The 27,902-nt window shown below is 37.7% G+C and overlaps 1 protein-coding gene across 1 annotated transcript; it reads left to right on the plus strand.

The window, feature by feature from the left end:
* Window positions 1–1,315: 1,315 nt before the first annotated feature.
* Window positions 1,316–27,803, plus strand: Cpa3 (carboxypeptidase A3). The gene is made up of 11 exons (XM_027391826.2): window positions 1,316–1,383; window positions 1,507–1,582; window positions 4,397–4,521; window positions 14,538–14,640; window positions 14,747–14,848; window positions 16,434–16,535; window positions 18,473–18,583; window positions 19,652–19,742; window positions 20,389–20,591; window positions 21,966–22,050; window positions 27,616–27,803. The coding sequence occupies exons 1-11, from the start codon at window positions 1,316–1,318 to the stop codon at window positions 27,801–27,803; spliced, it is 1,254 nt and encodes a 417-aa protein (XP_027247627.1).
* The last annotated feature ends 99 nt before the right edge of the window (window positions 27,804–27,902 follow it).

The raw sequence follows: 27,902 nt of genomic DNA on the forward strand, positions 1-27,902 counted from the left end.
CTCTACTTGAATCTACCACATGGTACATGCTGATAGCAACCAGCTCTGCCCTGCCAGTGGCCATCTGGAAGTCTCTGTTCATAGTACCTGAAGGTGAGCTGACACTTCGTAGCCCTTTACCGGATGCCAAGTCCCTTACATACACTATCACCTTAACCCTCATCATCATCCATCTGCATCTTCTTAGCATCCTTCCTTGCAGACAAGGAACCAAGGCAAGACAATGCTCACTTTGATACAGCAGAGGTTTAGGAGCCATTCTGACTTTGTATCAGTATAAATGTAAAACCAAACTTTCCTTTTCAGTTTGCCCTTGTCAAACACATCTTCAGGAAAAAGTAACAGAGCAAGCCTTTGCTCTGAGAATTTCTAACCTTGGCCACCTTGACCAATGAAGACAAAAGGCATTTGTAAAAATTTCCTTTATCTTCAGAGTTTAGGCAAGACTCTTGGGAGAACACATGAAATTCTTGAATGGAGTATTCACTCTTCCTTGGATAATAAGGTCATCCTACAATAATATTATTTTGATTATTATAATATGTAAGCAAGCTTAACATGGTAGCACACACTTGTAATCCTAACACAAGGCTGAGGCAGGAAGTTTCTGAGTTCAAGGTCAACCTTGGCTACATAGCAATACCTTGTCCACCCCAAGGAAGGAAGGAGGAAGGAAAGGAGAAAAGAGGAGAGGAGAGGGGAGGGGAGGGGAAGAGGAAGAGGAAGGGAGGGGAGGGGAGGTAGAGGGAAGGGAAGGGAAGAGAAGGGCCATAACTCTATAAAGTTTCATTACTTAAGACTGTGCATCAAAGTTCTCTAGCAGTTACCCAAATTCATTCCAGGTTATAATTGTAAGTTTTAAGACTAGGATAGAGACCAGTTCAATGACTCATTGTATAAAGGCACTTTCCACCAAGCCCCATGGCCTAAATTCAATCCCCAGTGACCCACATGATGGAAGGATAGAATCTGTTCTCTATGTAAGTTGTCCTCTGGTCCCTACACACATATACACATACATACAGAAATTAACTATATTAATACTTCTGTGTTTAAAACATATGAATGGATTTCATCTGCTGTTCAATTCAAGCTTACTGAAAGGCTAGTATTCTTTTTCTGAAAAATGTGTATTTCCTATTATCAAGGAAGAAGAGAGAAGTCTGCATATTCACATGCCTGCCCACCCCACAACTGAAAAACACGGGGTGTGAGGACAGTTTACCCCTCGAAACCCCAGAGGAAATCAGCTGTTCATTGAGATAAAGGCTGAGTTATAAAACCAGTATGAAGTCAGATGAAGCCCAGAAGGACCATGAAGTTCTTTCTGCTTACGGTTGTTGTCTCCACCACCCTTGCGACTGCTCCTGTCCGCTTTGACAGGTAAATTACCCTTCTTTGGTCCAGTCTCTATTGAGAAGAGAATGAATTCACTGAATCTTTGTTTTATTTTAGTTTGGTTTGGGTTTTTTACTTCTTTGATTTTTATCTTTTGCCTACTTGAAGGGAGAAGATATTTCGTGTGACACCCGTGGATGAAAAGGAAGCAAGAGTCTTGAAGGACTTGGCCCAGATCATTGAGGTAAAGCATTCAGGAGGGGTGCTATATCTTTCTTTTCTATTCTCTAAGAGATATTCTTTTTATTTTGTCTTCAGTGCCCATAGGGCTACCAAAGGCTGACAAACAAGAGGAGATGACAGGAACCATTGGGATAACCCTTCACTTAGTTTTGCTTCCACAGCTAACTGCTTTTCCTCCCAACTTCACAAACAACAGCTTCTTAATAAATCTGTAAAACAAGGGACATTCTTGGCACCTTTCTCATTGCCCCCTTTCCCTTCTGTCTGTATTCTGCATCAGCCCATCCACTCCAGTTTCTCCTGGTGACTTCTGTTCAAGTACAAACTGATGAGAGTAAAGTACTGGCTGGTGCTAGCTTTGCTGAGAGTGGATACACTTTCAAAAGGAATTCTTAACTGTAACGCAGTTCCTTAAACTCCAATAGAAAAAAAAGGAACATTCTCTATCATTGGTTCAGCCATTCCTTTTACACAAGGCATTTTGTCCCAGTCACCTTCCTTCTGTTTCATATTTACCAGCAGATTTATAATGCAATGCCTTTAAAACACAGGACCTGGAGTAAAAGTGCTTTTACACTTACTATGTGCCAAGATTACACACAAAACTTAAACCCCAAACCAAGTCTGGCTTTCATTCTAGTCACACTCATCTCTCCAGTCAAATCATTCCAAACTTCTGTCAATTCTAATCCCTCACACACAATCACCTCCCCTGAGCTGCCCGTGGCAAGTCCATCCTGCCTCTGACTGGAGCAATTCCAGCGTTCCTTCTCTAGCACACCAGCATAGTCCTGCCTCTCACAGAGCCAAGTGTTCATGGAGATCTTAAAACTTGACAGCTGTGCTTCCTAATTTGAAAGTGTCTGTGAGAACAGCTTGCTCTTCAGAGACAGATGTAAGGCTTCAAATACTAGCTCTAGACTGGCTTTGCGGCCTTAGGCAAGTTACAGATGCTCACAGGGCATCAACCTCTTCTTCTGTAACATGCAGCTGATAATCTCCCATGCTCCAGGAGCGCAGCAGCAGCAGCAGAAGCAATGGATACTACAGGCTTCTGGTTTTGTTTTAAAAAAGAACTATTAAAGCATTTTCTGTGGGGTGTGGTGTGGCCAGTGTCCTCCATGATTTGCCACAATGGCTGTTTTTTTTTAGTCTCAAGCACCTCCTCTCTGTTTTCTGCCCCTAGAGATCCACAGACATCACAATTTCACCAACCTTGTGTCTGTTTTCTCACAAGAAATGTTATTTTCTAATTTTTTAAAATCTGACTGAGTCTTCCTGAGTTTCTACAGGACTCAGATCAGTCAATACATATTGCAGGAAGTTGCCTTGCTCTTTCTGTGTTAGGACATCCTGCTCCTTCCTCCGCTGTTGGCTAACATAATGAAAATACTTGTATTCAGCTTTGTTTGTCACTGAAAACCTCCTACAGCTTCCCTGTAAGACACTTCTTTGGCATCCTCCTCCGTGCCTGCTACTTAATAAATGCTCACAACAGTTCTTTGAGCTTGAAATTCTTTCTCCACATTTTCTTGTTATAACACAAATGTTGTTGCTGTGTAATGGTAATATATAGCCTATAAATTAACCCCTGATGTGTCCAACTTATGCCATGATGTTTCAAAGAAAATAAACATCCTGGTTTGGTTCATTAAAGCTTCCTGTTGTCCCATAATGGACTGTCCAGAGCTAAAGTGTGATGTAACTAAGAGATATCAAAGGTGACTTGGACATGCCTCAATCTTAGTGTGATGATAGAGACTGGGCATCTTTTTCAGTCTCCTAAGTGGGGTGTGATGGTGGAGACTGAGCATCTACTTTACATCTCTTAGGCAGACACTGGGCATCTCTCTCCCATTCCCTATACTTGGAATTTGTACTTCCCTTGGTTTCAAAAGTGACTGTGATTTTTTAAAAAATTCAATAACTGGAATCTTCTCTAACTATTTTAACCAGACTGCTATCCATGTCAACTTATTCATAAAATTGCTGAAATTTCCAGTTATGGTAACATAGCAAAGAGGAAACCAGCACTCATGAAAGTCTCAGGATGTCTAAGGATGTATATTCACTTCACTACCATCCACAGTGCTCACCAAGGAATCCTATTAGCCATATTTTTTTTCATTAAGGCACACTGAAAAATAATCAGTTCCAATGACTTGATTAAGGATATACTCTTAAAATAGTAAAACTAAAACTTCATGACAAATACAAATCTTCCAGAAATTCCAGAATTCAAAGAGAAATCCATGGGAGGAGCCAGAAAGTTGTAAAAAAGCCAGATTATAGCCAGCTGTGGGTAAATCAATCATGAAATAACCTCGTTCACATCCAAAAATGATAGAGGTGAAGGGAGATTGACCAAAGGAGTTATTGCTTCGATTTGCTCCGACAAATGCATTGTCCTAAAATATTAGTTAGTATAGGTAATTTTCTTTCCTGCTCCTTGATATTCAACACTCCTTAAATATATTTGTCAAAAAAAAAAACTTTAGCTTACTAGTTACACAGAACCTTACACTACTTTATGGTTCATCATACATGCCCTCCTGTGTGAGAGAGCATATATGATGATGCCTATTTGTAAACAGGAGCCAGAAGAAATTGTCTTCAAAAGTCTATACCACTCTGCCTTTTTCCTTTGAAAGAGGATTTCTCACTGAGCCCAGCAAGCAGCAAGCCCCAGAAATCGTCATTTTTTATCCCCCACAGTTCTGAAGTTACAGATGTCCATGGCCACACACAGCTTTTTAAATATATACGTGTTTGGCAAACAAACAAGCCACAGCTAACAATGGGCTTGTCTTTCCAGCTTGATTTCTGGTATCCAGATGCTACCCATGATGTCGCTGCTAATATGACAGTGGATTTCCGAGTTAGTGAGAAGGAGTCTCAAACTATCCAGTCTACCTTGGAACAGCATAAAATGAACTATGAGTAAGTCCTGGACAAATATCCATTGGTGTTTCATAGTCAGAGTTTGGGTAACTTTGAAAGCTTTAGGATTGTTTTTAAAATCTTTGTGGTGTGGGGGATGGATTTTAAACATGAATAACCACTGTATTTCCATCATTTTCCTCCAATTCTTCCTGTGTCCTTCCATCCACACCCTCTAGAATTCACAATTTCATCTTCTATAATTGTTATTGATGCACACACACACACACACACACACACACACACACACACAACACATCCTTACTGAAACCTCTTAGTGTTGGTCATAGGTACATACATTTGTTTCGGTTGACTACATGGGACTATATAAGCTATCATGGGCCTCATCCCTGAAAAAAAAACTGATTATCCCTCCTCCAGCAATTATGGACTTTCTTCTAGCTCTTCACCTAGCAGTGGGTCTTGTGAAATTTGTCCCATCCTTGTTGGCATGTTGACTGCTGTGGCCATGATGCAGATCTTGTGTAGGCAACTATATTGTTGGGATTTCCTGGGTGCAGCAAACCTGTTGTGTGTAGAAGTCACTATCTTTCATCAGGCATCCCAGTCCTCTGGTTCTTACAGTCCTTCCAGGTTTTCCTCAACACTTAGGAGGAAAGATTGTATCCTACATGTATAAACTAGGGCTGGGCACCCCCACAGCCACTTATTCTTTGTAATGTTAACCAGCTGTGGGTCTTTGCAAGATTCCATCTCTTGCAAAATAAAGCTTCTTTGGTGAGAGATAAGTCTATGTGTATATGGGTAAGTGTTTAGAATGTAGTTAGAAGCTATATTGATTTGGGAAAATGATAGTAACAGGTTTTCCTCTAGGACAGTAGTTTCCAACCTGTGCATCATGACCCCTTGGGCAAACGTCTATCTCCAAAATTATTTACATTATGTTCCATAACACTAGCAAAATTACAGTTATGAAGTATCAATGAAAATAATTTTATGTTTGTGGTCACCACAACATGATGAACTGTATTAAAGGGTCACAGCATTAGGAAGTTTGAGAACCACCGCTCTAGGCTCTATGACCTCTACAGTCATGGGGAGTTGACTAGGTCATGAATTCCTTCCTACTGAATGGGCCTTGAGTCCAACCAGACAACTATTATGTACCCTTAATATAAAAGTGCCAGTGGCCCAGCATCATGGCACATGCCTTGAACCCCAGACCCTGGAGTGCAGCCTGGTTTACATAGAGAGACCATGTCTCAAAAAAAAAGGAAGGAAGGAAAGAAGGAAGGAAGGAAGGAAGGAAGGATGAAATAAAGGCACAAAAAGGAAAGAAAGGAATTGAAAATAAAAGTGTCAGTAGGGGATATCTTGCATTGCCTAAAGGTCATTATTATGATTCATAGGTTTTTCAAACAGGTACAATTGTTGATTGCTTCTCTCCCTTGGCAGTTTGCATATACCTTCTGATACTGTAAAAGCTAATCTTCAGGGAGAAGGCTTCCAGGCCACTTCCAGCAAGTCGTATGTCCAAAGTATGTAGTGTCTTCAGCAACAAGTCTTACCTTCAAGTTCCAGGAGACAACCAAGGGCAATAGCCTAAATTGATTTGTGGAGAATACTTTGGGCCCCCTGACCAACAACATAAAGGAAGGTTCCCCTTCTCTGGGACTGGAGGTTTTGTTAGTCTATGTCTCCATGGGGACCATTATCACCTCATGTGGCAGAACTCTATTTACCGTATATTAACTCTATATTAAATGGATGGGTGTGTTTAAGTAAGTTTATAAAACAATATGTTTTTCTATGGCTTTTTCAAATATTCTTAGTGCTATTTTTCTCTGTTTTCTTCTTCTATCCTCCTCAGGTTAAGCTCTTCTCCCTGTTTATCCTTATCTTCCTTTCTACTTTCCTGATTTCTGCACTTATTCCAGATTATCTACTCACATCCACAAATAGGAGAGATTCCACAAATAGGAGAGAACATATGACATTCATCTTCCTGGGTCTGGGTTATCTCATTCAGTAAAATATTTTGCAGTTACATTCATACAATGGAGATATTTTTTAATTTGGCTGGCAAAACACTAAAGTGTTATGTATAGACGATAAAATTCACAGTTTCTTTCAGACTATTGGAGTATGTTTGTAGAGGCAATAGTGTTATTGACAGCTCACTCTCCATCTTACATTTGCTCTGATCTGTATAAATAATGGTAGCCTAAATCTTCCAGCTCCATAAGCAGCGAGCTCAGAAGTGAACAAGCAGAAAAAGCAGAGGCCATCATTACAACTGGTTAGTAGTCAGCCCAGGGTCCATGAGCTATAGAAAATGACCAGCACTGTCTTCTTTTTAAAATTGTCCTCACATACAAAAGGAGATTCATTAACACACACACACACACACACAGAGAGAGAGAGAGAGAGAGAGAGAGAGAGAGAGAGAGAGAGAGAGAGAGAGAATATAATCAATAAATAAATTATAATCTTTAGGAGAAAAAATTGACCTCAACAAAAACAAAGCATAGAACAAGATTTAAACTGCAGAAGAGAGAATTTTAAATAACTAAAGTTATAGTAGTAAGCTCTTCTGCCTCATGGAACAGTAGAAGGAAATTTTAATTGATTGCACAACAACCATGGGGCACATACCAGTCCTAGGGTCATTGATACAAACAAGAAAATATGCTTGTGAAAAATATCATAAACCAATTCACAATTTAGAAGATAAACTGTGTTTTTATACCTTCAAACACTCTGATGGTACTGAGGGATGCATTTTTAACCTCACCATGAGCTGTCATCATGGCCAATTCCTATGAACACTACCTCCTTCCTTTTGAACTTGCTACATTATATTATATTATATATATAATTACATATATAATATATATTACATTATATTTCACTGTGGAAGTTAATGCTTTAATTCAAAAGGCCTTTTTGTTCCTGCGGAAGCAAAGGCATTAATGTCTATGATAGTGTACTGCATAGTGAGGTAGGTTGTGATTCCCCACAACTTAAGTGGATTTATGATACTTTACAGTATCATAAATAAACATGTTATTGCTTAAAATGATAATGAAATACATTCATGAAGCAAGTATGAAAACATTCTTGTTCCTAGTTTTTAAAAAGGCAGATATCATCATATTAATTATTGATCACTGTTTTATTTTTACTGTTCTTTCAAGGAGACTGTGATGCAAATGCAGAAACTTAAGCATTCAAACTTTTCAATTAACATGTTTGTATATGATTTTCTAAATTTTTATAAATAGAATCATTAAAATTAGAAACAGGTACTTTGAAGAGTTTTCAGATTCAGTCCTAAGATTGCAGAAACCCCTGTATTCCATCTGTCATATTACACTAAATTTTCCTGGCATCTGGATATTTTCATTTGAAAGAACTGGCCCCTCCTCCCTGAGTAATACTGGTCACACTATGTCTCTAGATTTGTGGTGGGTGCCTGCAAACACTATAGACAACATAGGAATGATCTGCATGAAGCAAGAAGACTTGTTCAACATGTCTTAGTTAGCTGGCTTGGGTTCAAACATCAAGAGTCTGACCCTGCGAAGTTTAGTTTTGACATATTTAAGTATAGTACAACTTTTGAAAAAACATTTCCTCACAATATTAATCCTAATAAAGCTTAAGGTATGATTACATCAAAACTCCTTTTGCAAAGTTCCTGAGACCTCTTCCATAAGAATAGGCTCTATTCACTGAAAAGCAATCCTCAGAATAAGGATTTAGAGATGGGGGGACCTGGAACACGCATAATAGTAGACTCTTTTGCATGGGACTCTTTCATAAGAATGGGTTCTACTGACTGGAAAACAACTGGTCATCTCTGGGCATTTGGATGAAGCCTGACCCTACACATAGAAAAAAATCTCACAGATTGCTAACTGCATCCAATCCCAGCTTTCTGGGCAGGAAACAGGTGTAAATCCCTTCTGTTCAAGAGAAAAACCTGCAAGCTTTCTCTAGTGCTATTCATGAGCACAAGGACCTCACACCCTCTATACAGATTCACTCTATAACCAGGCTTCTCACTTGTGATTTGTGCTTCAGTGGCTACACCTTTCACTTTAGATAATTAATAGAGACCTGATATCAATTCCTAGTATTACTTAATTTTCACAAAGCATCCAGCCCAAGCTAAAACACAGTAGTACTCAGTCAAATTCTATATAATCTGGCTTGAACAGCAGGATCAAAAAATGAAGAGTTCTGTTTTCCTTATTACTCCTCTACTGCAGACAAAAACTGTAGTGTTGGACATGACTGCAGATGGTGAAGTGAATCACAGGAGACTAAGGCAAGGGGCTGACACCATGCATCTAATCAAATATGTGTCCTTCCCCTCTTGGGTCCTCCAGGCCTCTCCTCTGAAGCGGCCATGACCCTGAAGAGTGTAAATGAGATCCTCACAACAAGTGTCACTTCATCTCAGACCCACAAAGTTTCTTGCTTCCTGCATGAAGAAGCAAAATGCCAAACTATTTATTAAAATTAGACTTTATCTACGACATAGTTTCTAGAAAGTGTCTCAATTTGTCTTCCAACATGGGAAAGCCACATAATTAAATATCTCCCTCATAAATGTAAATATGGAAAGTGATGTGTAAAAACAAAAAAACACATTTTAAATTCTGTATTCAATTTAGATAATTTATTTGCATATGGATAATGTGCATTACTTGGTGCCAGTCAATAACAGAGAAGAGTTCTAAGAACAAAACTGCCTGGCTGACTAAAACCACAGAAATTGATTTGACACATTGATTCTCTTAAACACTATTTATTAAACAGTACACACAAACCATTATTCAGTTTAAAGAACCTTTGTATGATATTTTCTTAATTTTCAGAAAATTCAGCTACTGAAACAGATTTGATTTTAAAGTAGCATGCTTAGTTCCTTTTTATTTATACTTTCACAAAGTCATAACAGTCGAAATACAAAGTACAAATAATAAGTATACACAAGAAGCCCAAGCAGACTAGCGAATGGGTGTTGAATGGAAAATACATATACTGGCCTGGGTGTCAGGGGCAGAAACCATATTTTAATCCTCAGTTAAAACTCTATATGTTTTTTTTATGAATTTTTCACTTTGAGACGGTCTCTAGCATTGTCTTTTCTTTGATCAAAAATTAAAATTAGAAAATAAAGTTTTTTATAAAAGTTAATTCAGAAACCAGCTATTAATTCAATAAAACTCAAATGGTACAATAGAATAAAATAGTAATAAGAACTACAGAAGACTACATGGAAATATAAGGTAGAAGTATACAAACTCACATAATGACATTCAATACTCTAGGTCAATGATTGATTACCTAATATTACTCATCCAGATACAACTTCATGCTTTAAAATGTGTAATCCCACCCTGTTAAATAATTGTCTCAATCAGATAAAGCTAATGGCTTACTTGGTAAGCTATTCCATCCATTTTTTTTTCTTCCTGCTCTGAACTTGTACATATTATTTGCTCAGACTCATGAGCTTGGCTGCAAGAGCTGAAGATCATGGTAAAAACAAAACAGGAGAGTAGTAAGTGAGGGGGAAAATATTCTGAAGCAAAGCTGCCTGTGTCCAGGCTCATCCAAGTTGGATATTTGTCACTATTTAAAATGGGAGTAATAAAAGGAGCAACTTTCCAAGGTGTTAGCCAGGAGGGACTGATTTTATATAGTTGGTTCCTTCTATAGCTCAGGAAGAGTGAGGGCCATTTATATGCATGTGTATTTGAGTTCATACACACAAACACATTCAGCACAACAGAAAACTGAAGGCTATCAGATGTTCTCCCTTTCTCTAGAGAATAAATCTATATCATAAAGTTTAGTTTTCAACATATGATATGCCTCAGACATCAGGGAATTCATGTCAGCAAATCCAGAGCTTAATGTACATGGTAACCCAATTAAGAAGTCACCGAATTCAATTCTATGAAATCTAAAATTATATTTTAAAAATAGCTGTGCTATAACATGGGCATCAAGGGAGCCCATATCAGTTGAGTTGTACACTCTCTCTCTCTCTCTCTCTCTCTCTCTCTCTCTCTCTCTCTCTCTCTCTCTCATACACACACACACACACACACACACACACACACACACACACACACACGGCAGTTAGACACTGGCCCATAGTTATCTTATCTTTCTTTGATACTTTCTAAAAGTGGCCTTGATATTGAGGTAGTAGGAGTCATCTGGCCACTGAACCAATCTCTGAACCAAGTGGGGGCTCACTGACTTTGAATGACAAGCTTCCATGAGAACAGAACTAGAAAACCTTACAAAAATTTCTGAAGACCAAGAAGACTATGACTAGGTAGCCATGCCCAGAGCTCTCACCCTAGAAAAGAAGACACTGCTGTGAAATAGTTCTGACAATGCCAACAGAGTTAGACAATGTACATTCAAAATTCCAGCTCAACTGATTTAGGTAATAATAATTTGAAAATAAATTTAATGTCTTCCATAAAACGGAGTGATAATACACAACCTCTATTGCTGACAATGTTGATATGATAAAATTCACAGTGCCTGACACAAAATGAAGTCTTCTTGATAAACATCACCTGTTTGTATTATTAAATCTCCAATGATAACTCCTTATCATTTCTCCTACATTTAGAACTGGGACATTTTTCAAAAAAAGTAAATGAACCTAGGAAATAATATTTGAAAGAGAGTAATTTGATTCCTTCCATTAAACCTGGCTTCTGGTCAGTGGAAGTGCTCAGTAAAATGACATCTGGCCCAAGGTCATAATTTCCAGTCTTAGGCTTACCTTGCAGTGCATTTCAGCAACAGTCTGGTGTCCTCGTGCAGCTGCATTTGTGGAAAGATTGCATTTCCAATTACATGGATTTTCCTTTTTGCTCTTCTTATCATGAGAGCTGAATCAACCACTGTTAAGTCTAAAATTGTTATATGATATAACGTTACTGTGACTGATTAATATTGCCTTAAATTGTATTCCTTTTATTGGTTAGCCTACTTCTATTAAAGGAGGTGGAATAAAATCTGTGTATTTTCTTTAAAGGTTGAAGCAATTAATTATATCTGTAGCAACTCTGCAAAACATATTTTCAAATCTCCTCAGGTTTCCTGGGAATTTTAGTGTAACATGCCCCCATGAAATTCCAAGACTGTTCCTATACCTTCCCATCCTCAGAAATTCAAAGTCTATAAGGAAAGTGCTAAGCGTACAGTGAGTTAAATATGATTTTCATAAGTAGGATAACCAGTAAAAAGAGGTGCTGTCTATTTTTAATGAGCACCTCCTTAAATCCAGGGTTTGCTACCCACAAACAGAAAATGTCATGAGCAAAAGCAGGATACTGCCTTTGTATAGATTCAACAAGAAATTACATAATTCAGACACAGAGAGCATTGCCATAAATTTTCAAGGTTTTCTTTTAAGTATTTTTAAAATATTTCTATCATAATCCACAGCTTTATTTATCTCAGAGAAGAATATGTTGACTATGGCTTGGTGTCAGGTAAAAGATTGTCATTATTCATGATTTTCATGCTATGCTATAAGAGTGACATCCTCAGAGGTTATAGGAGCTACCAAGACGCATTGGGCCATTCTGACCAATATCAAGGAGCCTCTGTGCTCTCTGTGTCCTGTTTCAGATACCTTGACTTATCTGTGTCCCTGATACAACTTGTTTTTAAGCAATTCATTTCCCCAGAGACTCATTCTATCCATTCCTTCTAGATTAAACATGAATTTTGCAACTGTATGTAAAAGAAGCAAAATAGGATGCTTGCAAATCTCCTGCAGCTAAAACATCATATTTAACACACTCAGGAATCAATAATAGGCATCAATGCAACTTTGCCTTAGTGACCAATAATACAAAGATTGTCTAAGTATACCCTACAATATTAATTCCAAGTGGCACTTAACACCATACTTAATAGTGAAAGACAGATTTTTCCCATCAAACAGAATTTAAAAAAGAACGAATGCCCTTTTCCACTTCTACTATTTTTCTGTTTTAACCAACACAATAAAGCAAAGAAGTAGTAATGGGAAAAGTCAAAAAGAAAATACAGTTACTCACAGAGAAAGTAATTACATAGGAAACTCTTAATACATAACTAAAATTCAAAAGTAAAAGGCCAATGAAAGTTTAAAGCCAATAAAATGGGCAATACATAGTGTAACCAAAACATATATTTTAATATGCATAATAACCAAATTAAAAGTTTGCTGGAGAAAATGCCATGTACAAGACTAGTTTTAAAATACACAAAAAGTAATCAAATCATACAAAAATTTGCTGAAACATCTGAAAGTCCAGTTTTAGCAAAATTCTTCTCAAACTTATCTATGATTTAATATCAAGATTTCTATCAAGAAAACACTTTCCTGATAGTTTTATTTTCTTAAACTATATTAGCAAAAGATATTATTGAAAATAAGGAAAAAGGAGGCACTTTTTTCAGCATTAGATTTTATTATACATAAATACAACTTCCTACTACATGAGTTCAAAAATAAGTTCATGAACCTGGGCAGTAAATCCACAAACATTAGTGCATTAAAATATTTGTGTGCATAATAGCACTTTTGAAAGAAAGCTAAAGTTGTTTGGATTAGAGGGTTGGCAACATGGTTGGGTGAGTGGTTTGCTAATGAGTCTGACTGTCTGAGTTTGGTCCCACTCATCCATGTGGAAAGAGAAAACTGACTGCTACAGGTTGCCCTTGATCTACACACACACACACACACACACACACACATGCACACATGCACACACAATAAATAAATAAATAAATAAATAAATAAATAAATGTATAAAACATTATAAATTATAAGCATTTAATATTTCTGAGCAATAATTTCCTTTAATTAAATTTAATTAAGTTAAATGGTGATAGGCTTGACAGGATTGAATAATGTATATTAATTGGAATCTAGCCCATGATAAACAAATTTAGGACAGAGTACAAAAGAAAAGTTAAGGGTAGTTAGTTTGATGTGTTTGATAGTAGTTCGGGAGAGAGGTCAGAGCTGAAAATTAAATACAAGGCAGACTTTGGGTGGCCAATAATTTTTCAGTCTATAAGATCTTGGAATAGTGACATGAATTGACCCAAGAAGAGATGAAAATTGAAAGTGGAGGCATCAAAAGGCTTATGCCTTTTGATCCCAACAGTGTCACCCTCCCAATGACTTTTTCCTCTTGTTTTTGCCTCCTCAGAAGCACCCTAGCCACACATATTCTGGCTCTATGGTTAGACAGCATATTTGAACACATTGTGCCTTAGGTTTTCCCATCAGTAGAATGAGGTTAAAAATCCCTTGTGAAGATGAAGTGACTTAATGAACATAAAAGTTTAGAGAAATAATTGGCTTGTGCTAAGTCCCCAGTTTTGTTAGCACCATTGTTATTATTCAAGCTTCTCTCCAAATTTCAAAAGCTAACACAATGAAGTCTGTTCTGTAGATTTGTGAATGAGAATAACCACTGCTGCCTGTGTGCTATAGATGTGCTTGTGTGCACTTTGGAGGCCAGGAGCATTATGATGGTATGGTATGAGTCGGGTGTATGATTTCAAACATGCCAGGATTTCATTGTAAGGGGGAAAGCAATAGGTATAATTAATTTTTAGCTGAATATCTGCCAAATGTTATTATCTAAGCATATAAGCAATATAAAACTTATTAGTGAGATATTTTATATACAACTTCTTCTAAATATCATGCATAATATACATTTACTACAATCTCTGCTTCTCGGCAAGGCAGTTTTAGGTTCTGACTAGCAGAAAGAGTGCAGAGCCACTGTAAAAGTCAGCATAGCTCAGGTAGAAGGGGAATCAGAAGCCCTACAATTACTTGTCCAAAGGAAATGGTGAAGACAGAGAGATGAGGAAGTGGGCTTTATTCCAGATAGAGGAGAGGAAGAGGCATTTTCCTGCAAACGAAAGATAAAATGTTCTCTTTCCTATGACAAAATGTTCATGTGATAAATGTGTTTTATCATTCTGCTGTCAAACAGAATCCTGATACATGATCTACAAGAAGAGATAGAGAAACAGTTTGATGTGAAAGATGAAGTCTCAGGCAGGCACAGTTATGGAAAATACAATGACTGGGACAAGGTATGGTATACAACGCCTATTACAGTCTTTTGAAATGACTGTCTTCTTCTGTTGTTATGCAATTTTCCTGTATTTTAATTCTTCAAATTTGATTTTTGTTCTTAAGATTGTTTCTTGGACTGAAAAAATGGTAGCAAAACATCCTGAAATGGTGTCAAGAATTAAAATTGGATCAACTGTTGAAGATAATCCATTATATGTTCTCAAGGTAAAATTCAAAAAATGATTAATTAGTTTGTTAATTTAAAACATGGACACAAAAGTCACTTTGTGGCAGTTGAGCTAAATTTGAAATTGGAAAACATGTTATTTTTCGAATATTTTAAACTCTGGATGTCCACCAAGAACATATAATACAATGCATCCATGCAATAAAAAAAAAAAAATAGGAGCGTGCACCTGCTAGAGATTACATAAGTGAGCAAACCAAGGAATATTCCACAGGATAGCTCTGTTACAATGGTCTTCAGGGTCCTTGTCTACACAAGGACTCCTTCCTGGTCCATTAAAATGGAATGAAACTGGGGAATGAATGTCATGATGAAAAAGTTAAATATCATGCTGTGTAACACCAGAACAGTAGTCAGGCAAAGGAGCTCAGGTTCAATGCAGGAATGACCACTCAACTCCTGCCAGACTTTGTATACCCAAAGATTCCACTCCCTGGGCAGCTCACTAATAACTGGGAAGGCATTCACAACCTATATCTCCATTCAATCAGCTTCTCCAACCACCCAAACCGAATCTGAACTCCATTTAAAATGGAAGCCCTTCAAATATCAGGTACTGGTCCTGTACCCCAATGGGCCTCACTCCAGGCTAAATGTTTCTATTTTATGAGCTAGCTTTACAATCCTTATCTCAGCACAGAAAGTTAGCAATGGAGTAAGAAAAACAATATGTAGTGTGGTTGCTATTTTATTTTTGAGGGAACATGGATATTATTTTCTAATGCAAGGTTTAGTTTGCTCTGTGTGTGTGTGTGTGTGTGTGTGTGTGTGTGTGTGTGTGGTTGAATTCATGTCGTGGCACATGTAAATGTCAGAGGACAACTTTCAGAGTCAATTCTTTCCTTTCATGTAGGCCCTAAAGATTGAACTCAGGTCATTAGGCTTAGTAGCAAGTGCCTTTATCCACTGAGCCTTCTCACTGACACCAAATTTCATTTTCTGAAGATGTGTTTTATTTATTAAGGATGTGTTTGTTTGGGTGACTACACATGACATAAGAATATATACATGTGAGTGTGGGTACCCAGCTGGAGTTCCAGGTGGTTGTGAGCCACTAGATATGGGTGCTGGGAACAGAACTCGGGTCCTCGTTGAGAGCAGCAAGTGCTTTAACAGCTGAGCTATCTCTCTAAGCCTTGACTGTATCGTTTTTCTGCTTTTATAAAACCCTAAAAGCAGCACTGAACCTTGAAAAGAAAATTTTGAAAAAAAAAATTTGTCCTGTAACAGGTGGTGAATTGTGTATAGACAGTATAGCTGCCATCATCTTCCCTGGGGACAGAATGCATAAGCATGGTTCATGTTCAGCAATAGACAAGGAAAATAATTGTTTGAGAAAATGAACTACTGAATGACAAGGGACTAATATGTGAGCTAATGAAAAATAATCCCTTAGGCCGGGCATTGGTGGTGCATGCCTTTAATCCCAGCACTCGGGAGGCAGAGGCAGGCACATCGCTGTGAGTTCGAGGCCAGCCTGGTCTCCAGAGCAAGTGCCAGGAGAGGCTCCAAAGCTACACAGAGAAAAGAAAAGAAAAGAAAAATAATCCCTTATTTCAACAGGTTGGGAGGAAAGGTAAAGAAAGAAAGGCTATCTTCATTGACTGTGGCATTCATGCACGGGAATGGGTCTCTCCAGCTTTCTGTCAGTGGTTTGTCTATCAGGTAAGGAACCAGTCACAATCAATGTCTTTCTGACTAGTCTCCAGTGCTTTACTGACCGACAGCATCCCTTTCCAAAAGTGTGGTATGCCACTTAATTCAAGAAATCTACATTTCCCTCTGCCAGCACATACAAGCCCTGAGTTTAGTCATCACTGCAGCTTTTATAGAATTCCATCTTCCATCAAACTCCTTAAACTGCACCTGAAAGTTCACAATAGTGAAAGCAACTTCTTTTAGCTATAATAATGACATTTATCTTATGGTTATCTAAAAATCTGATATCCCTTTCATGTTATAAATTAAAATTTTAATTTTCTTTGATAAACTCAGAACATAAATATTTAGTTATCCTTTACGTATTTCATTGGTCATGCAAGAACTTGGAGTTTTCCTACTTAATTTCCTTTCAACTGAGAAATAGCTTGTTTTATAAAAATAGATGTAGTTTGCATGTTTCTGAATATCTGACACATCCTGTCTTTAATGCTCTCCACCAGCTGCTTCTCATAGCCGTTTGGAACACCCACAGCAATAATGGTTGAGCCACAGATATGTTCGCTAGGAAAGATGCTGCATAGTATTGACTTAAAACTTTGCTTATTTTGACCCTCCCCCAACTAAAGGACAAAAACTCTTCTTAACCTACAAAAGAGCACAAAACAATATGACTGCAAGGAATCTCCTGTCTGCTGGCAATCTCAGCACTGGGATAGCTGGGACAGGAGGAGTAGATTGAGGTCATTCAAGGCTACATAGTGAGACCTTCACACACTCTCTCTCTCTCTCTCTCTCTCTCTCTCTCTCTCTCTCTGCTGTCTGTCTCTCTCTCTCTCTCTCTCTCTCTCTCTCTCTCTCTCACACACACACACACACACACACACACACACACACAGGTATACACACACATATACATGTACTGAGAGGAATTTTTCAAGAATGGGGAGGGTTTTGTTTGGTTTTGTTTTTGAGAATATCGATAGCTCAGATAATTGGAGGAATTTATGCCAAAAAAACAAAAACAAAAAACCAGAAACACTGACAGGTCAATCTCTAAATTATTGACATTTAAATTTTTGTTTTATCATTATTGCTAGAAATTGAACCAAGTGTTTTGTGATTGCTAGAAAGTATATAGCATTGCCAGAGATTTGTATTAATTTTATGAATTTTCTGAGGCCAGGGAGATGAGTCAGTAAAGTGCTAGCTGTGCAAGCTTGAGGACCGGAATCCTACCCCAGCATTTAAAGTACATGCCTGCAATCCTGGCACTAGGGGAGTTGGATGGGGCAGAGACAACAGATCCCTGGGGCCTTCTGGCAGTCACCCCAGCTAAATTTTCAAGCTCTGAGTTGTGAGAATTGAGAGAAATTAAGGCAGTCACTTGAACCTTCTGTCATCCTCGGGCCTTCCCTCATAGGGACACACAGGTACACTTGTACATGTGAATTTCTTGGTTGGAGGTATGGATCATCAGGAGAGCACATACTTGCTGTGCATAAGAATTTGGGTTAAATCCACAGCACTTAAAAAGGGTTTTTCTTTAGTCATATTTATAGATATTTATGAACCTTATCCTTTGTTCCTATCTCCTTGTGTTCACAGACTTGATCTATATTTACTTAAGGGACATGAGAGAATGATCTTATCACATACCTGGTGCTATTAACATCCACTTGGCTCTGTTTTGTCTGTGGTTATACAGGCTATAACTGGCAGCTTCCAGTATGGATAATTAAGTAAATCTTTAAAAAACATTCATTCCAGTTTATGTCTCTGCATTTAATATGTTTTTCTCTTAATCTATGTGAGTCATTTATGTTTACCTACTTTAAAAAATGTTTAAAATCATCTAACCTTGAAAAACAACTCGAAGATTGGTAGCTATGGCTAATAGATCTAGCTTTCTCAATAGCAACCTAACTTTCTCTCCCCTCTAGGCAACTAAGAGTTATGGGAAAAATAGAATCATGACCAAACTCCTGGACCGGATGACTTTTTACGTTCTGCCTGTAGTCAATGTAGATGGATATATTTGGTCATGGACACAGGTACTGCTACCTATATGTTTCCTGCATGCTTGTTGCATTTAAGTCATATATTAGTCACTGGTTTTAATGCACATTTATTGTTACTTGTTATGTTTATGGTTTTGGTAACTGTTTGATTCCAATTCAGAGAAGTGTATTTTAAAATTTTTAAGTAATATTTTTATTTAATCTTTGAGAATTTCATACAGTGAATTTTATCTTACTTTTTCCTCTCCCAAACCTCCTCCCAAATCCACTCCCACCTCGCTACTAACCCAACTTCATGTCTCCTGTCTCTGCTCTTAAAAAAAAAAAAATACAGCATTTATTTGTGCTAGCAGACCACTCTTGAGCATGGGGCTTGCCCTGGAGTGCTTGATGTCACTCCACTAAAGAAAACTGACTCACTCTTCCAGCAGCAATCAAATGTCAATAGCTCCTCAGCCAGGGTAGGACTTCCTGCCCACCTCCCAACTCCATGCTGAAATTTTGTCCAGCTTGAGCTAGTGCAGATTCTGTGTATGCCATATTCCATCATGCCACTATGTGTTTACATGTGTATCTGCCTGGTTGTGTCTAGAAAACAGTTTCTTTGATGTCGTCTAGCACTTCTGGCTCTTCACAATCTTTCCAATCCCTCTTCCCCATAGGTCTCTCAGCCTTGAAGGGAAAGGTGTGATACAGATATCCCATTTAGGGGAGTCCCATTTAGGGCTGAGCATGCCCAAGTTTCTTATGTTCTGCCCATTGATCAATTGTGATGGTCTGGTTGCACAGGTATTATTAAAATAATACAAACATTTTGCTGCTTTCTAAGTCAGGGAGTGGTCACTTTCTAATATAGAAAACTAATCAACTTTTTTAACTTGTGGAAAAATTTCATCAATGCTTCAAACATTTTAACATTAAAACTTATGTATCTGAAAATATTAGAAATTGTAAGAAAACAAAATTTCCTTATAATAAAAGAGCTCAAGTTAACTATGGAGATTTCAAATAAACTTGTAGACACATAAAGAGAGGATCTGAGATGGTAACAATGAAAAGTGCAGTGACCATGTGTACACATTCTGATGTCCCTTCTGGCAGAACCGAATGTGGAGAAAAAACCGTTCCAAGAACCAGAATTCCACCTGCATTGGCACTGACCTCAACAGGAACTTCGATGTCTCATGGGACTGTGAGTTGCAAATTTGTTGTTAAGAAAATGGTTTTGCACTTAGACTTTGAGTTTAGGTAAACCACCTATGTATTCAGCAGTAACAAAAAATCCTTTGAGTGAATACTGACTTCCTTATCTGTTAAATGAATGATAATCCTCAATACCATTCAGTTCTACACAACCACAACTTCATCATTACAGACTTCCAGGGAGACCATAGCTCTGCCCCAATTTGTGCATTTCTTCTTTGCCTAGTTTCATTTTTAAAAGGTTACCATGCTTTTAACTCTAGTCTACCACAAAGAATATTGAAACAGCAGCAGCCATCCCCAGTCAAGAGAATTCTCCTGAAAGAAAGGAAGAAACTTGGGCTCACGACAGGTGATTTATGCCAGTTCTCAAAGAGTCAGAGCCTGGGCTGAATGGCAACTAGTGTGGACCTGGGCTCTAAGCCTTGAGACACTTGTGTTTTTACTATGACCTGTACAAGCAGGGAAAATACAGCTAAGAATGCTTCCACAGTCTATGGGACATGTGTACACAAATCCTCTAGTGACCATGTAACAGGAGATGTCTGAAGTTTTAAGCATTGGGTGAAGCCATATCAGAAGGGGTAGGAGTGGTGCTAGCAGACAATGCATTGTAATCCACATTTCTTCTGCAGCTTCTCCAAATACCAATGACCCATGCCAGGAAGTCTATAGGGGCCCTGCACCAGAGTCTGAAAAAGAGACAAAAGCTGTCACTAACTTCATTCGAAGCCATCTGAATTCAATCAAGGCGTATATCACCTTCCATTCCTACTCCCAAATGCTATTATTTCCTTATGGCTACACATCCAAACTGCCACCCAACCACAGTGACCTGGTATGTAAATATATACATATATCTCAGGTGTCTACATTCAAAACCATCATTGACTGTATTCTGTTTTTCATCAACTTTGATATATGCTGAAATGGTTTCACTTTATTTAGTTGGTTGTTTTGAGACACAGTCTTACTGTGTAATTCAAGCTGGCTTTGAACTCACTATGTGCCCCAGCCACACATCACACTCACCACCCACCCTGCCTTAGCTTCCCAAATCCTAGAAATTCAGTTTTGGCACCACACCAAGGCCTCACATTTTAAATACCAGAAAAAGAACCAATGAAGTTTACTCTGTAGTTAAAATAATGATATTTAGATTTTTGATTGATAATTGTAAATACAATAAAATATTTCAATGCGATTTTAAGAAAATTTTATAAGGAAGAAATATCTAGAACACCCAAAATGGAATTCTAATATTGAATGGCTTAGATATAGAATGCTAATACAGTAGAATAGAATTCAGATACTTATACATAACAATGGAAAAACATTCATTTGGAGTTCAAATTTATTAGAGACTATAATCATTAATGTTCATCCCAAAAATTACTCTCCTACAATAGACAGTTGATCAAGTATGATGAAATGCCAGGAAAGAAACCCTAATATAGCAAGACCACTTTAATGGTGAATAAGCTATACTAGAGATGTAGTTCAGTTGCCAAGTGTTTGACTAGCATGCACTGTCATGTGCAAGATCCCAAGTAGTACACACACACACACACACACACACACACACACACACACACACACACACACACACGTTCAGTCAATGAAGATTAAAACAAAAATTAATCAATTACCTTTTTTTCTATTACACAAGTGGAGAAAGTTCTGTATTAATAATGGACTTATTACAGAGAAAGGGATAGGAGAAAATGATTTTGAAAGGGTCAACTATCTGAACCCATAAAGAGTCTGAAAGAAAGGTCACACCAGGCTAGAAAGATGCCTTATCTGTGTAGAGCACTTGTTCTTGCAGAGGACCAGGGTTTGAGTCTCAGCACCCATATGGTGGCTCACAACGATCTGCAATTTCAGTTACAGGGAATCTGCTACCCTCTTCTGGCCTCCATGCACACCAGGCACTCATGTGATGCTCATACCTGCATACATGCAAAACATTCAAACAATCATATACTTACATAAATAAAACTTCAAACTTTTTTTAAAGAATACAGAGAGAGAGAGAGAATGTAACATAATTCCATATAATTGATTGATTGCACTTTGACAATATTTCTTACTAAACCATTTACCATATTTTAATCTTCAAATGCTAAATAACCTGTAAAACTGGTTTTTAATTCTTAGAAAAAGGTTTTCATATAGCATCCTGTAATCCCCCTCTCACTTTCATCTCTAGCTCAAGGTTGCCAGGATTGCCACTGATTTTCTCTCGTCTAGATATGAAACCCATTACATCTATGGCCCAATAGCATCAACAATTTGTAAGTTTTTCTTGATATTTACTGTGAATTTTTCCCTATATCTGTGTGAATAGTAAAGAAAATGATCAAATTTTTAGATTATAAAACTCCAGTTGTCACAAGAGATTCTGCATTTATATGGGAATCTGAAACACAGGATGTGCCTGTCTCCAGAGAGAGGGCAGTGTCTGAAACTAATTACAATGAACTTCTACAAGGCTATATAATTAGGACAAAATATTAAATCAATAGAAATTTGCATGTTATTTCATCTACCTTCCTGTTCCCCAACACCAAATGTTTTATCTTCAGCCGAACAAGAAATAGTTGGGACAGAGGCCACGTCTAGTTCCATCTGTGTAACTTAAATGGAACCATCTCTTCTTTGGCCTTGTTTGCCTTCTAGTAGTGTCTTCTCATTAATCTATGGTAGGTGGGGATGTTATAGTCATCTCTTATCCCTCTGATCTGTTTTTCCTGTTACGGGCAAATGAATCTGATTGGTAGTGTTGAAAGGAGATTTGAGTTCTCTTCTTTTGTTTATATTCTCACCGAAATTTTTAATTCTTCAATATTATAGGCTGTCATTGTTGCTGACTTTTTACTTGTTTTGCTTAGCCTTAAGGAACTTTCTAATTTCTTATTCTTTTTACCTGGAATCAGGAAACTTTCTACAAGATCAGCTATTTGTTTTGACTTTAATGCCAGAATCTCCTAAGTGTGTCTACTCAACTGGAGCATTGTAATTCAAAGGCAGTCACAGACAATAAGTTTAAAATGAGCATGTCTATGTTCATATAAACCCCATTCTCAAAATCAGGAGTACATAACTTGTCAAGTCTCAGACTGCATTCTAAGTATCATCTGTAATTGTTTGTTGTCCACTCATAAGCTGGTCACTGAACTCAACACTTGATTCTCATGATCTAAATTAATCCTCACAAAAACACCCCAAACATGAGCAAATACTATCTCCCAGTTACAAGGACTGGCAAAGGCATTATAAAGTTAAGTTATAACAAAACCAAAGTCCTTACTGCTGTGCATGACTTTTGTTATATGGTTTTTGTGACTAACCAAGCTTTTCTATTTTCAAGAAATAAAATCAACAATAACAAAAACATGATTTCATTTTTCCCAAAGACTGGACTCTGTGAATTAAGATGATTTCTTCTCTTATAGCAAGAATTATGGTTATCAGGAGGTCTCCATTAAACTGTTCCCCTAAGGGCTCAGTGAACCCTGTGGGAAAAGGGGCAGAAAGAGTGTAAGAGCCAGAGGGGATGGAGGACACCAAGAAAACACAGCCCTCTAAATCAACATAAGCATAGCTCATATGAACTCATATAGACTGAGGCAGCATGCACAGGACCTCACATAGGTCTTAACAGGTCCTCTGTACATATATTATGGCTTCCAGTTTAATGATTTTATGTGTCTTGTACCTTCTCTTGGGCTTCCCCCCTCCCCTGTTTGTCTTATCCAGTTCCAATGCACTGATTTTTGTTTTATCATATTTTAGTTTATTTATTGTGTTTATTATCCCTTAGAAGCATGTTTGTTTTCCAATGAGAGACAGAAAAGTGGTGGATTTAAATGGGAGGGAAGAGTAGAGAGAGGGGGAAACATAATCAGGATATATATTATGTGAGAAAAAGATCCATTTTCAGTAAAAGGAAAAAATTAAAAAGAATTATAGTTATAAGTTAATGTAAATTAGTCAGCCCCTCAGAGCCCCTAATACTTACCACAATGTAGGACATGAAGCAAGAGTAGAATTGATTCCTATAAATTTCTCCAATGAAAAGTGTATCCTAACTTATCCAAAAATATTTGTTTGACTGTTATCCATTTGAAACCATGGAGATCAAAAATAACAATGCAATTTCAGATGCTGAAAAGAAAGACCTAGCAAACTTAGTGTTCTCGACACAAGCAAAGAGGAAAATAGACACAGGAAATGGAGTACTTATTACCTGCAGACCTTCCTTTAAATGACTGCTAAAGGGGTTCTTTGCAAACACAAAGGAAATAATAGCAGAAGGAGGCTGAGAAATGCAGGAAGGAAGAATAATGGACTAGGAATTGGAAGAAGATAGAGATATATGCACACCTTCATACATAATATAGTCATAACAACAACGTGTCTCATGATTGAATCAAAAACTTTTAGTTCATCTGACATTCAGTGTATGTAAGGACTCGAGATAACTCATTGTTATTTATCAATGTGTCATCTATAAGAAACTTATTTCTAATCTAACTATACAGACAGATTGAAATAAAAAAGGTACAAACTAAAAACTGAAGGAGAAATTTATTGTAAATATCAGATAAAGTAAATCTCAGAGCAAAACCCAACAAACATTAGTACTGAGAAGTGGATCCATTCACCAACAAGGAAATAATACTAAGCATGTATATGTCACCTCCACCCACAATGCCTGGTCAGTAACAGTTTAACTTCCCCAAACTCCTTCCTGGTTGTCTTAACAAGGCCACCCCCCCCTTTCTCTTCGATGGTCCTCTCAATTCCATACTTCACCAAATCTTTGTTAATAACACACGTTTCTCCCACACCCAGATTGAAATTTTAGTCATTTTTATCAAATTATGTCATCTATCACTGCATCGTTATTCCTGGCATTTTGTCTCTATCCCAGCTCTGCCTTTCACTTCATGGTGCCTACCAGTTTCTGTCTAGACTTTCTAACCTAGACTTTTTTTACCTAAACTATTTTTTATACTCTATAAAGAATATGGAAGTGACTATTGCTTCTCAAAAAAAAAAAAAAGTCTGAACACATCAGATTTACAAGGGTTCCTACTCACTGCGTATTTAACTCCAGCCAAACAGAACTCACAGGTCCCTAAAATGCCCTTGGCTTGTTCACCCTTGAATTCACCTGCCAGAATGCCTTTCTCTACCCCCACCTGGAAAGATAGAAGATAGATAGATAGATAGATAGATAGATAGATAGATAGATAGATAGATTTTTCTCTTTCTTTATTTCTCTAATATGGTTTTCATCATCAAAGTGGAATTTGACAAAGTATGAGTATAAGCCCTGCTCACCACGCACAATATTGCTTCTATTTTAAACCTTTATCAAGTGGTGCTGCTTCCTTGTGGTATTTACAGCTGTGCTCTGCACTAAGTTGTTTTTTTTTTTTTTAAGATTTTGTTTTGTTTTTTAAATCTTTGTCTCTCCTCTAAACTGTAAGTTCCTGAAACCACAAGTCATCTTTGTAATCTTGTATTGCCTGCCCTCTCTAGGACCAAATAAATGTATTGTTCTGGGCCTTGTTTTGGTTGGTTAGGTAGTGTGCTTTTGTTTTATGTTTAGTTTTGGTTTTGTTTGTTTTTCTGTTTGAGATAAGGTCTCACAGTTTATCCCCACACGGGCCTCACACCATGTCTCTGTCTAAACCTCTGTATTACAGGGATTAGATGGATCCATTACTGTGCTCAGCCCATGTAAAGTCTGTTGAGCTTATTAGAGATTTCATAAGCAGCTGTTGAATAATTGAACTATATCTCTTCCCACCCAAATATCCCTCCCTTCTTCATAGAAGCTTTAAATTAGTTGGAGCCCCCTCCCTATGGTGGGATGTCATGCTCTACCTTAATGCATGGGAGAGGGGCTTGACACTGCCCCAACCTATCATGTCAGACTTTGTTGACTCCTCATGGGAACCTTTACTCGAGAGGAGGAGTGGAGTGAGGGTGGGCTGGTGGGAGGCAATGGGGGATAGAGGAAGGGTGGGAGGGAGCTATGGTTGGAATGTAAAATGAAATTTAAAAGAATAAATTATAAAAAGCTTTAAATTATTAATTTCCAAACTTAAGATATTGGTATCCTAAATTATCAATGATTTTACACACAAAATACTATCCCATTACATAAAGGAAAACATATACATGCATTTATAGTATGTTGTATAATATGTGTGTACCTATATATTTAGCATGTATATTCACACACCGTAAATATATACACACATACACACAGAGAGAAGCATCTCTATAAATGTTTATGTCTTTAAGCATTTTCTTTTTTACCAAATACTGACATCTTTGTAAAGTTTCACAAAAATTCATAGAAAGTTTGAATTAGAGTATTAAATATATCCTTAAAGTAGCTAGCTTGAACATTCTTGGTCGTAAACAATTTTATCTGACAGCATAAATGACAAGAGAGCAAAAGAGTGAAAAAGACATAAGATGAGTATATAGTAAAATGTCATAATGAAATCACTTTATGTGCTAATTTTAAAAAGTAATAAAAAGAAAAAATTAGAAAGTTTGAACGTAGTACACATTTAAAATATATGGTAAACTATAAATGTATTCTGTACCATTTATAGTATTTTGTCATTACTGCAATTAACATATAATTACTTTTATGATTAATTTTATACATGCGATTTTGAGTGTGTGTTTGTGTGTGTGTGTGTGTGTGTGTGTGTGTGTGTGTGTGTGTGTGTGGACAGAGGCCAACATTTGTTTTATACTCTATTCTTTTGAGACAAGGTCACTCATGGAAACTGAAACTTATCAGTTGTGTAAACTGGCATTACAGGCATGAGCCACTATGTCTGGCTTTTTTTATGTGTGCTGAGAATCTAAGCTTAGGACTGCACCTTTGCATTGCAAGTATTTTACCCACTGAGTCTTATCTTCCGAACCAGCAATTCCAATGCTTTAAAAAAAAGGGGGGGTGGGGGGGAGAAGAGGAGGGGTGAAGAGGACGTGAGGGAGCAGGAAGGTTGAGTCGGGGGAAGAATAGAAGAAAGCAAGAAAGGAGATACCATAATAGAGGGAGACATTATAGTTTTAAAGAAAAATCAGGCACTAGGGAAATGTCAGGAGATCTACAAAGATGACCCCAACTAACAATCTAAGCAACAGAGGAGAGGCTAACTTAAATGCCCTCCCCTGATAATGAAATTGATGACTGACTTATATGCCACCCGATAGCCCTCATCCAGCAACTGGTGGAAGCAGAAGCAGGCACCCACAGCTAATCACTGAACTAAACTGGAATCCAGTTGCAGAGAAGGAGGAGTAATGAGCAAAGGGGTCCAGACCAGGCTGGTGAAACCCACAGAAACAGCTGACCTGAACAACAGGGAGCTCTTGGTCCCCAGACTGATAGCTGGGAAACCAGCATGGGACTTATCCAGACCCCAGGAACCTGGGTGTCAGTGAGGAGGCCTGGGAAATCATGGAGCTTTCAGTAGTAGATCAGTACTTATCGATAGCATAGATGTGGATTTTGGGAGCCCATTCCACATAGAAAGATACTCTCTGAGCCAAGACACATGGGGGTGGGCCTAGGCCCTAACCCAAAGGATATGACAGAAACTGAAGATCCCCATGGAAGTCCTCACCCTCCCTGGGGAGCAGAAAGAGTATGTGATAGGTAGGGTTTTAGTTGGGGGTCAGGTGGTAGGGGAGGAGGAGAGGAAGAGGGAACTGGGATTGACATGTAAAACAATCTTGTTTCTAACTCAAATTTAAAAATGGGGAAAAAAGCCTCAGTACTTGCCTCTAATGAAATATTTACTGATTCTGTTTTGCAGATCCGACATCAGGCTCTTCTTTAGACTGGGCTTATGACCTGGGCATCAAACACACATTTGCCTTTGAGCTCCGTGATAAAGGCAAATTTGGTTTCCTTCTTCCAGAATCCCGGATAAAGCCAACATGTAAAGAAACCATGCTTTCTGTCAAATTTATTGCTAAGTATATCCTCAAGAATACTTCCTAATGAATTGTTCTTGGCTTGGAATGTACCAAATTAATCCTTTGGGGAAGGCTTCCCCTGGAAAACCAACCTTCTGCATCACCTGAATCTATCCTTCTCTTG

Source organism: Cricetulus griseus (genome assembly GCF_003668045.3).
Source record: "Cricetulus griseus strain 17A/GY chromosome 1 unlocalized genomic scaffold, alternate assembly CriGri-PICRH-1.0 chr1_0, whole genome shotgun sequence".
NCBI lineage: Eukaryota > Metazoa > Chordata > Mammalia > Rodentia > Cricetidae > Cricetulus > Cricetulus griseus.

What these genes read in the sequence shown, in the direction of transcription:
- Cpa3 (XM_027391826.2), top strand. Translation starts at nt 1,316, where the DNA reads ATGAAGTTCTTTCTGCTTACGGTTGTTGTCTCCACCACCCTTGCGACT. An exon ending in GTCAGTGGTTTGTCTATCAG is followed by an intron (nt 16,536 to 18,472) that starts GTAAGGAACCAG and finishes TCTCCCCTCTAG; the next exon opens with GCAACTAAGAGTTATGGGAA. An exon ending in CTTCGATGTCTCATGGGACT is followed by an intron (nt 19,743 to 20,388) that starts GTGAGTTGCAAA and finishes TTTCTTCTGCAG; the next exon opens with CTTCTCCAAATACCAATGAC.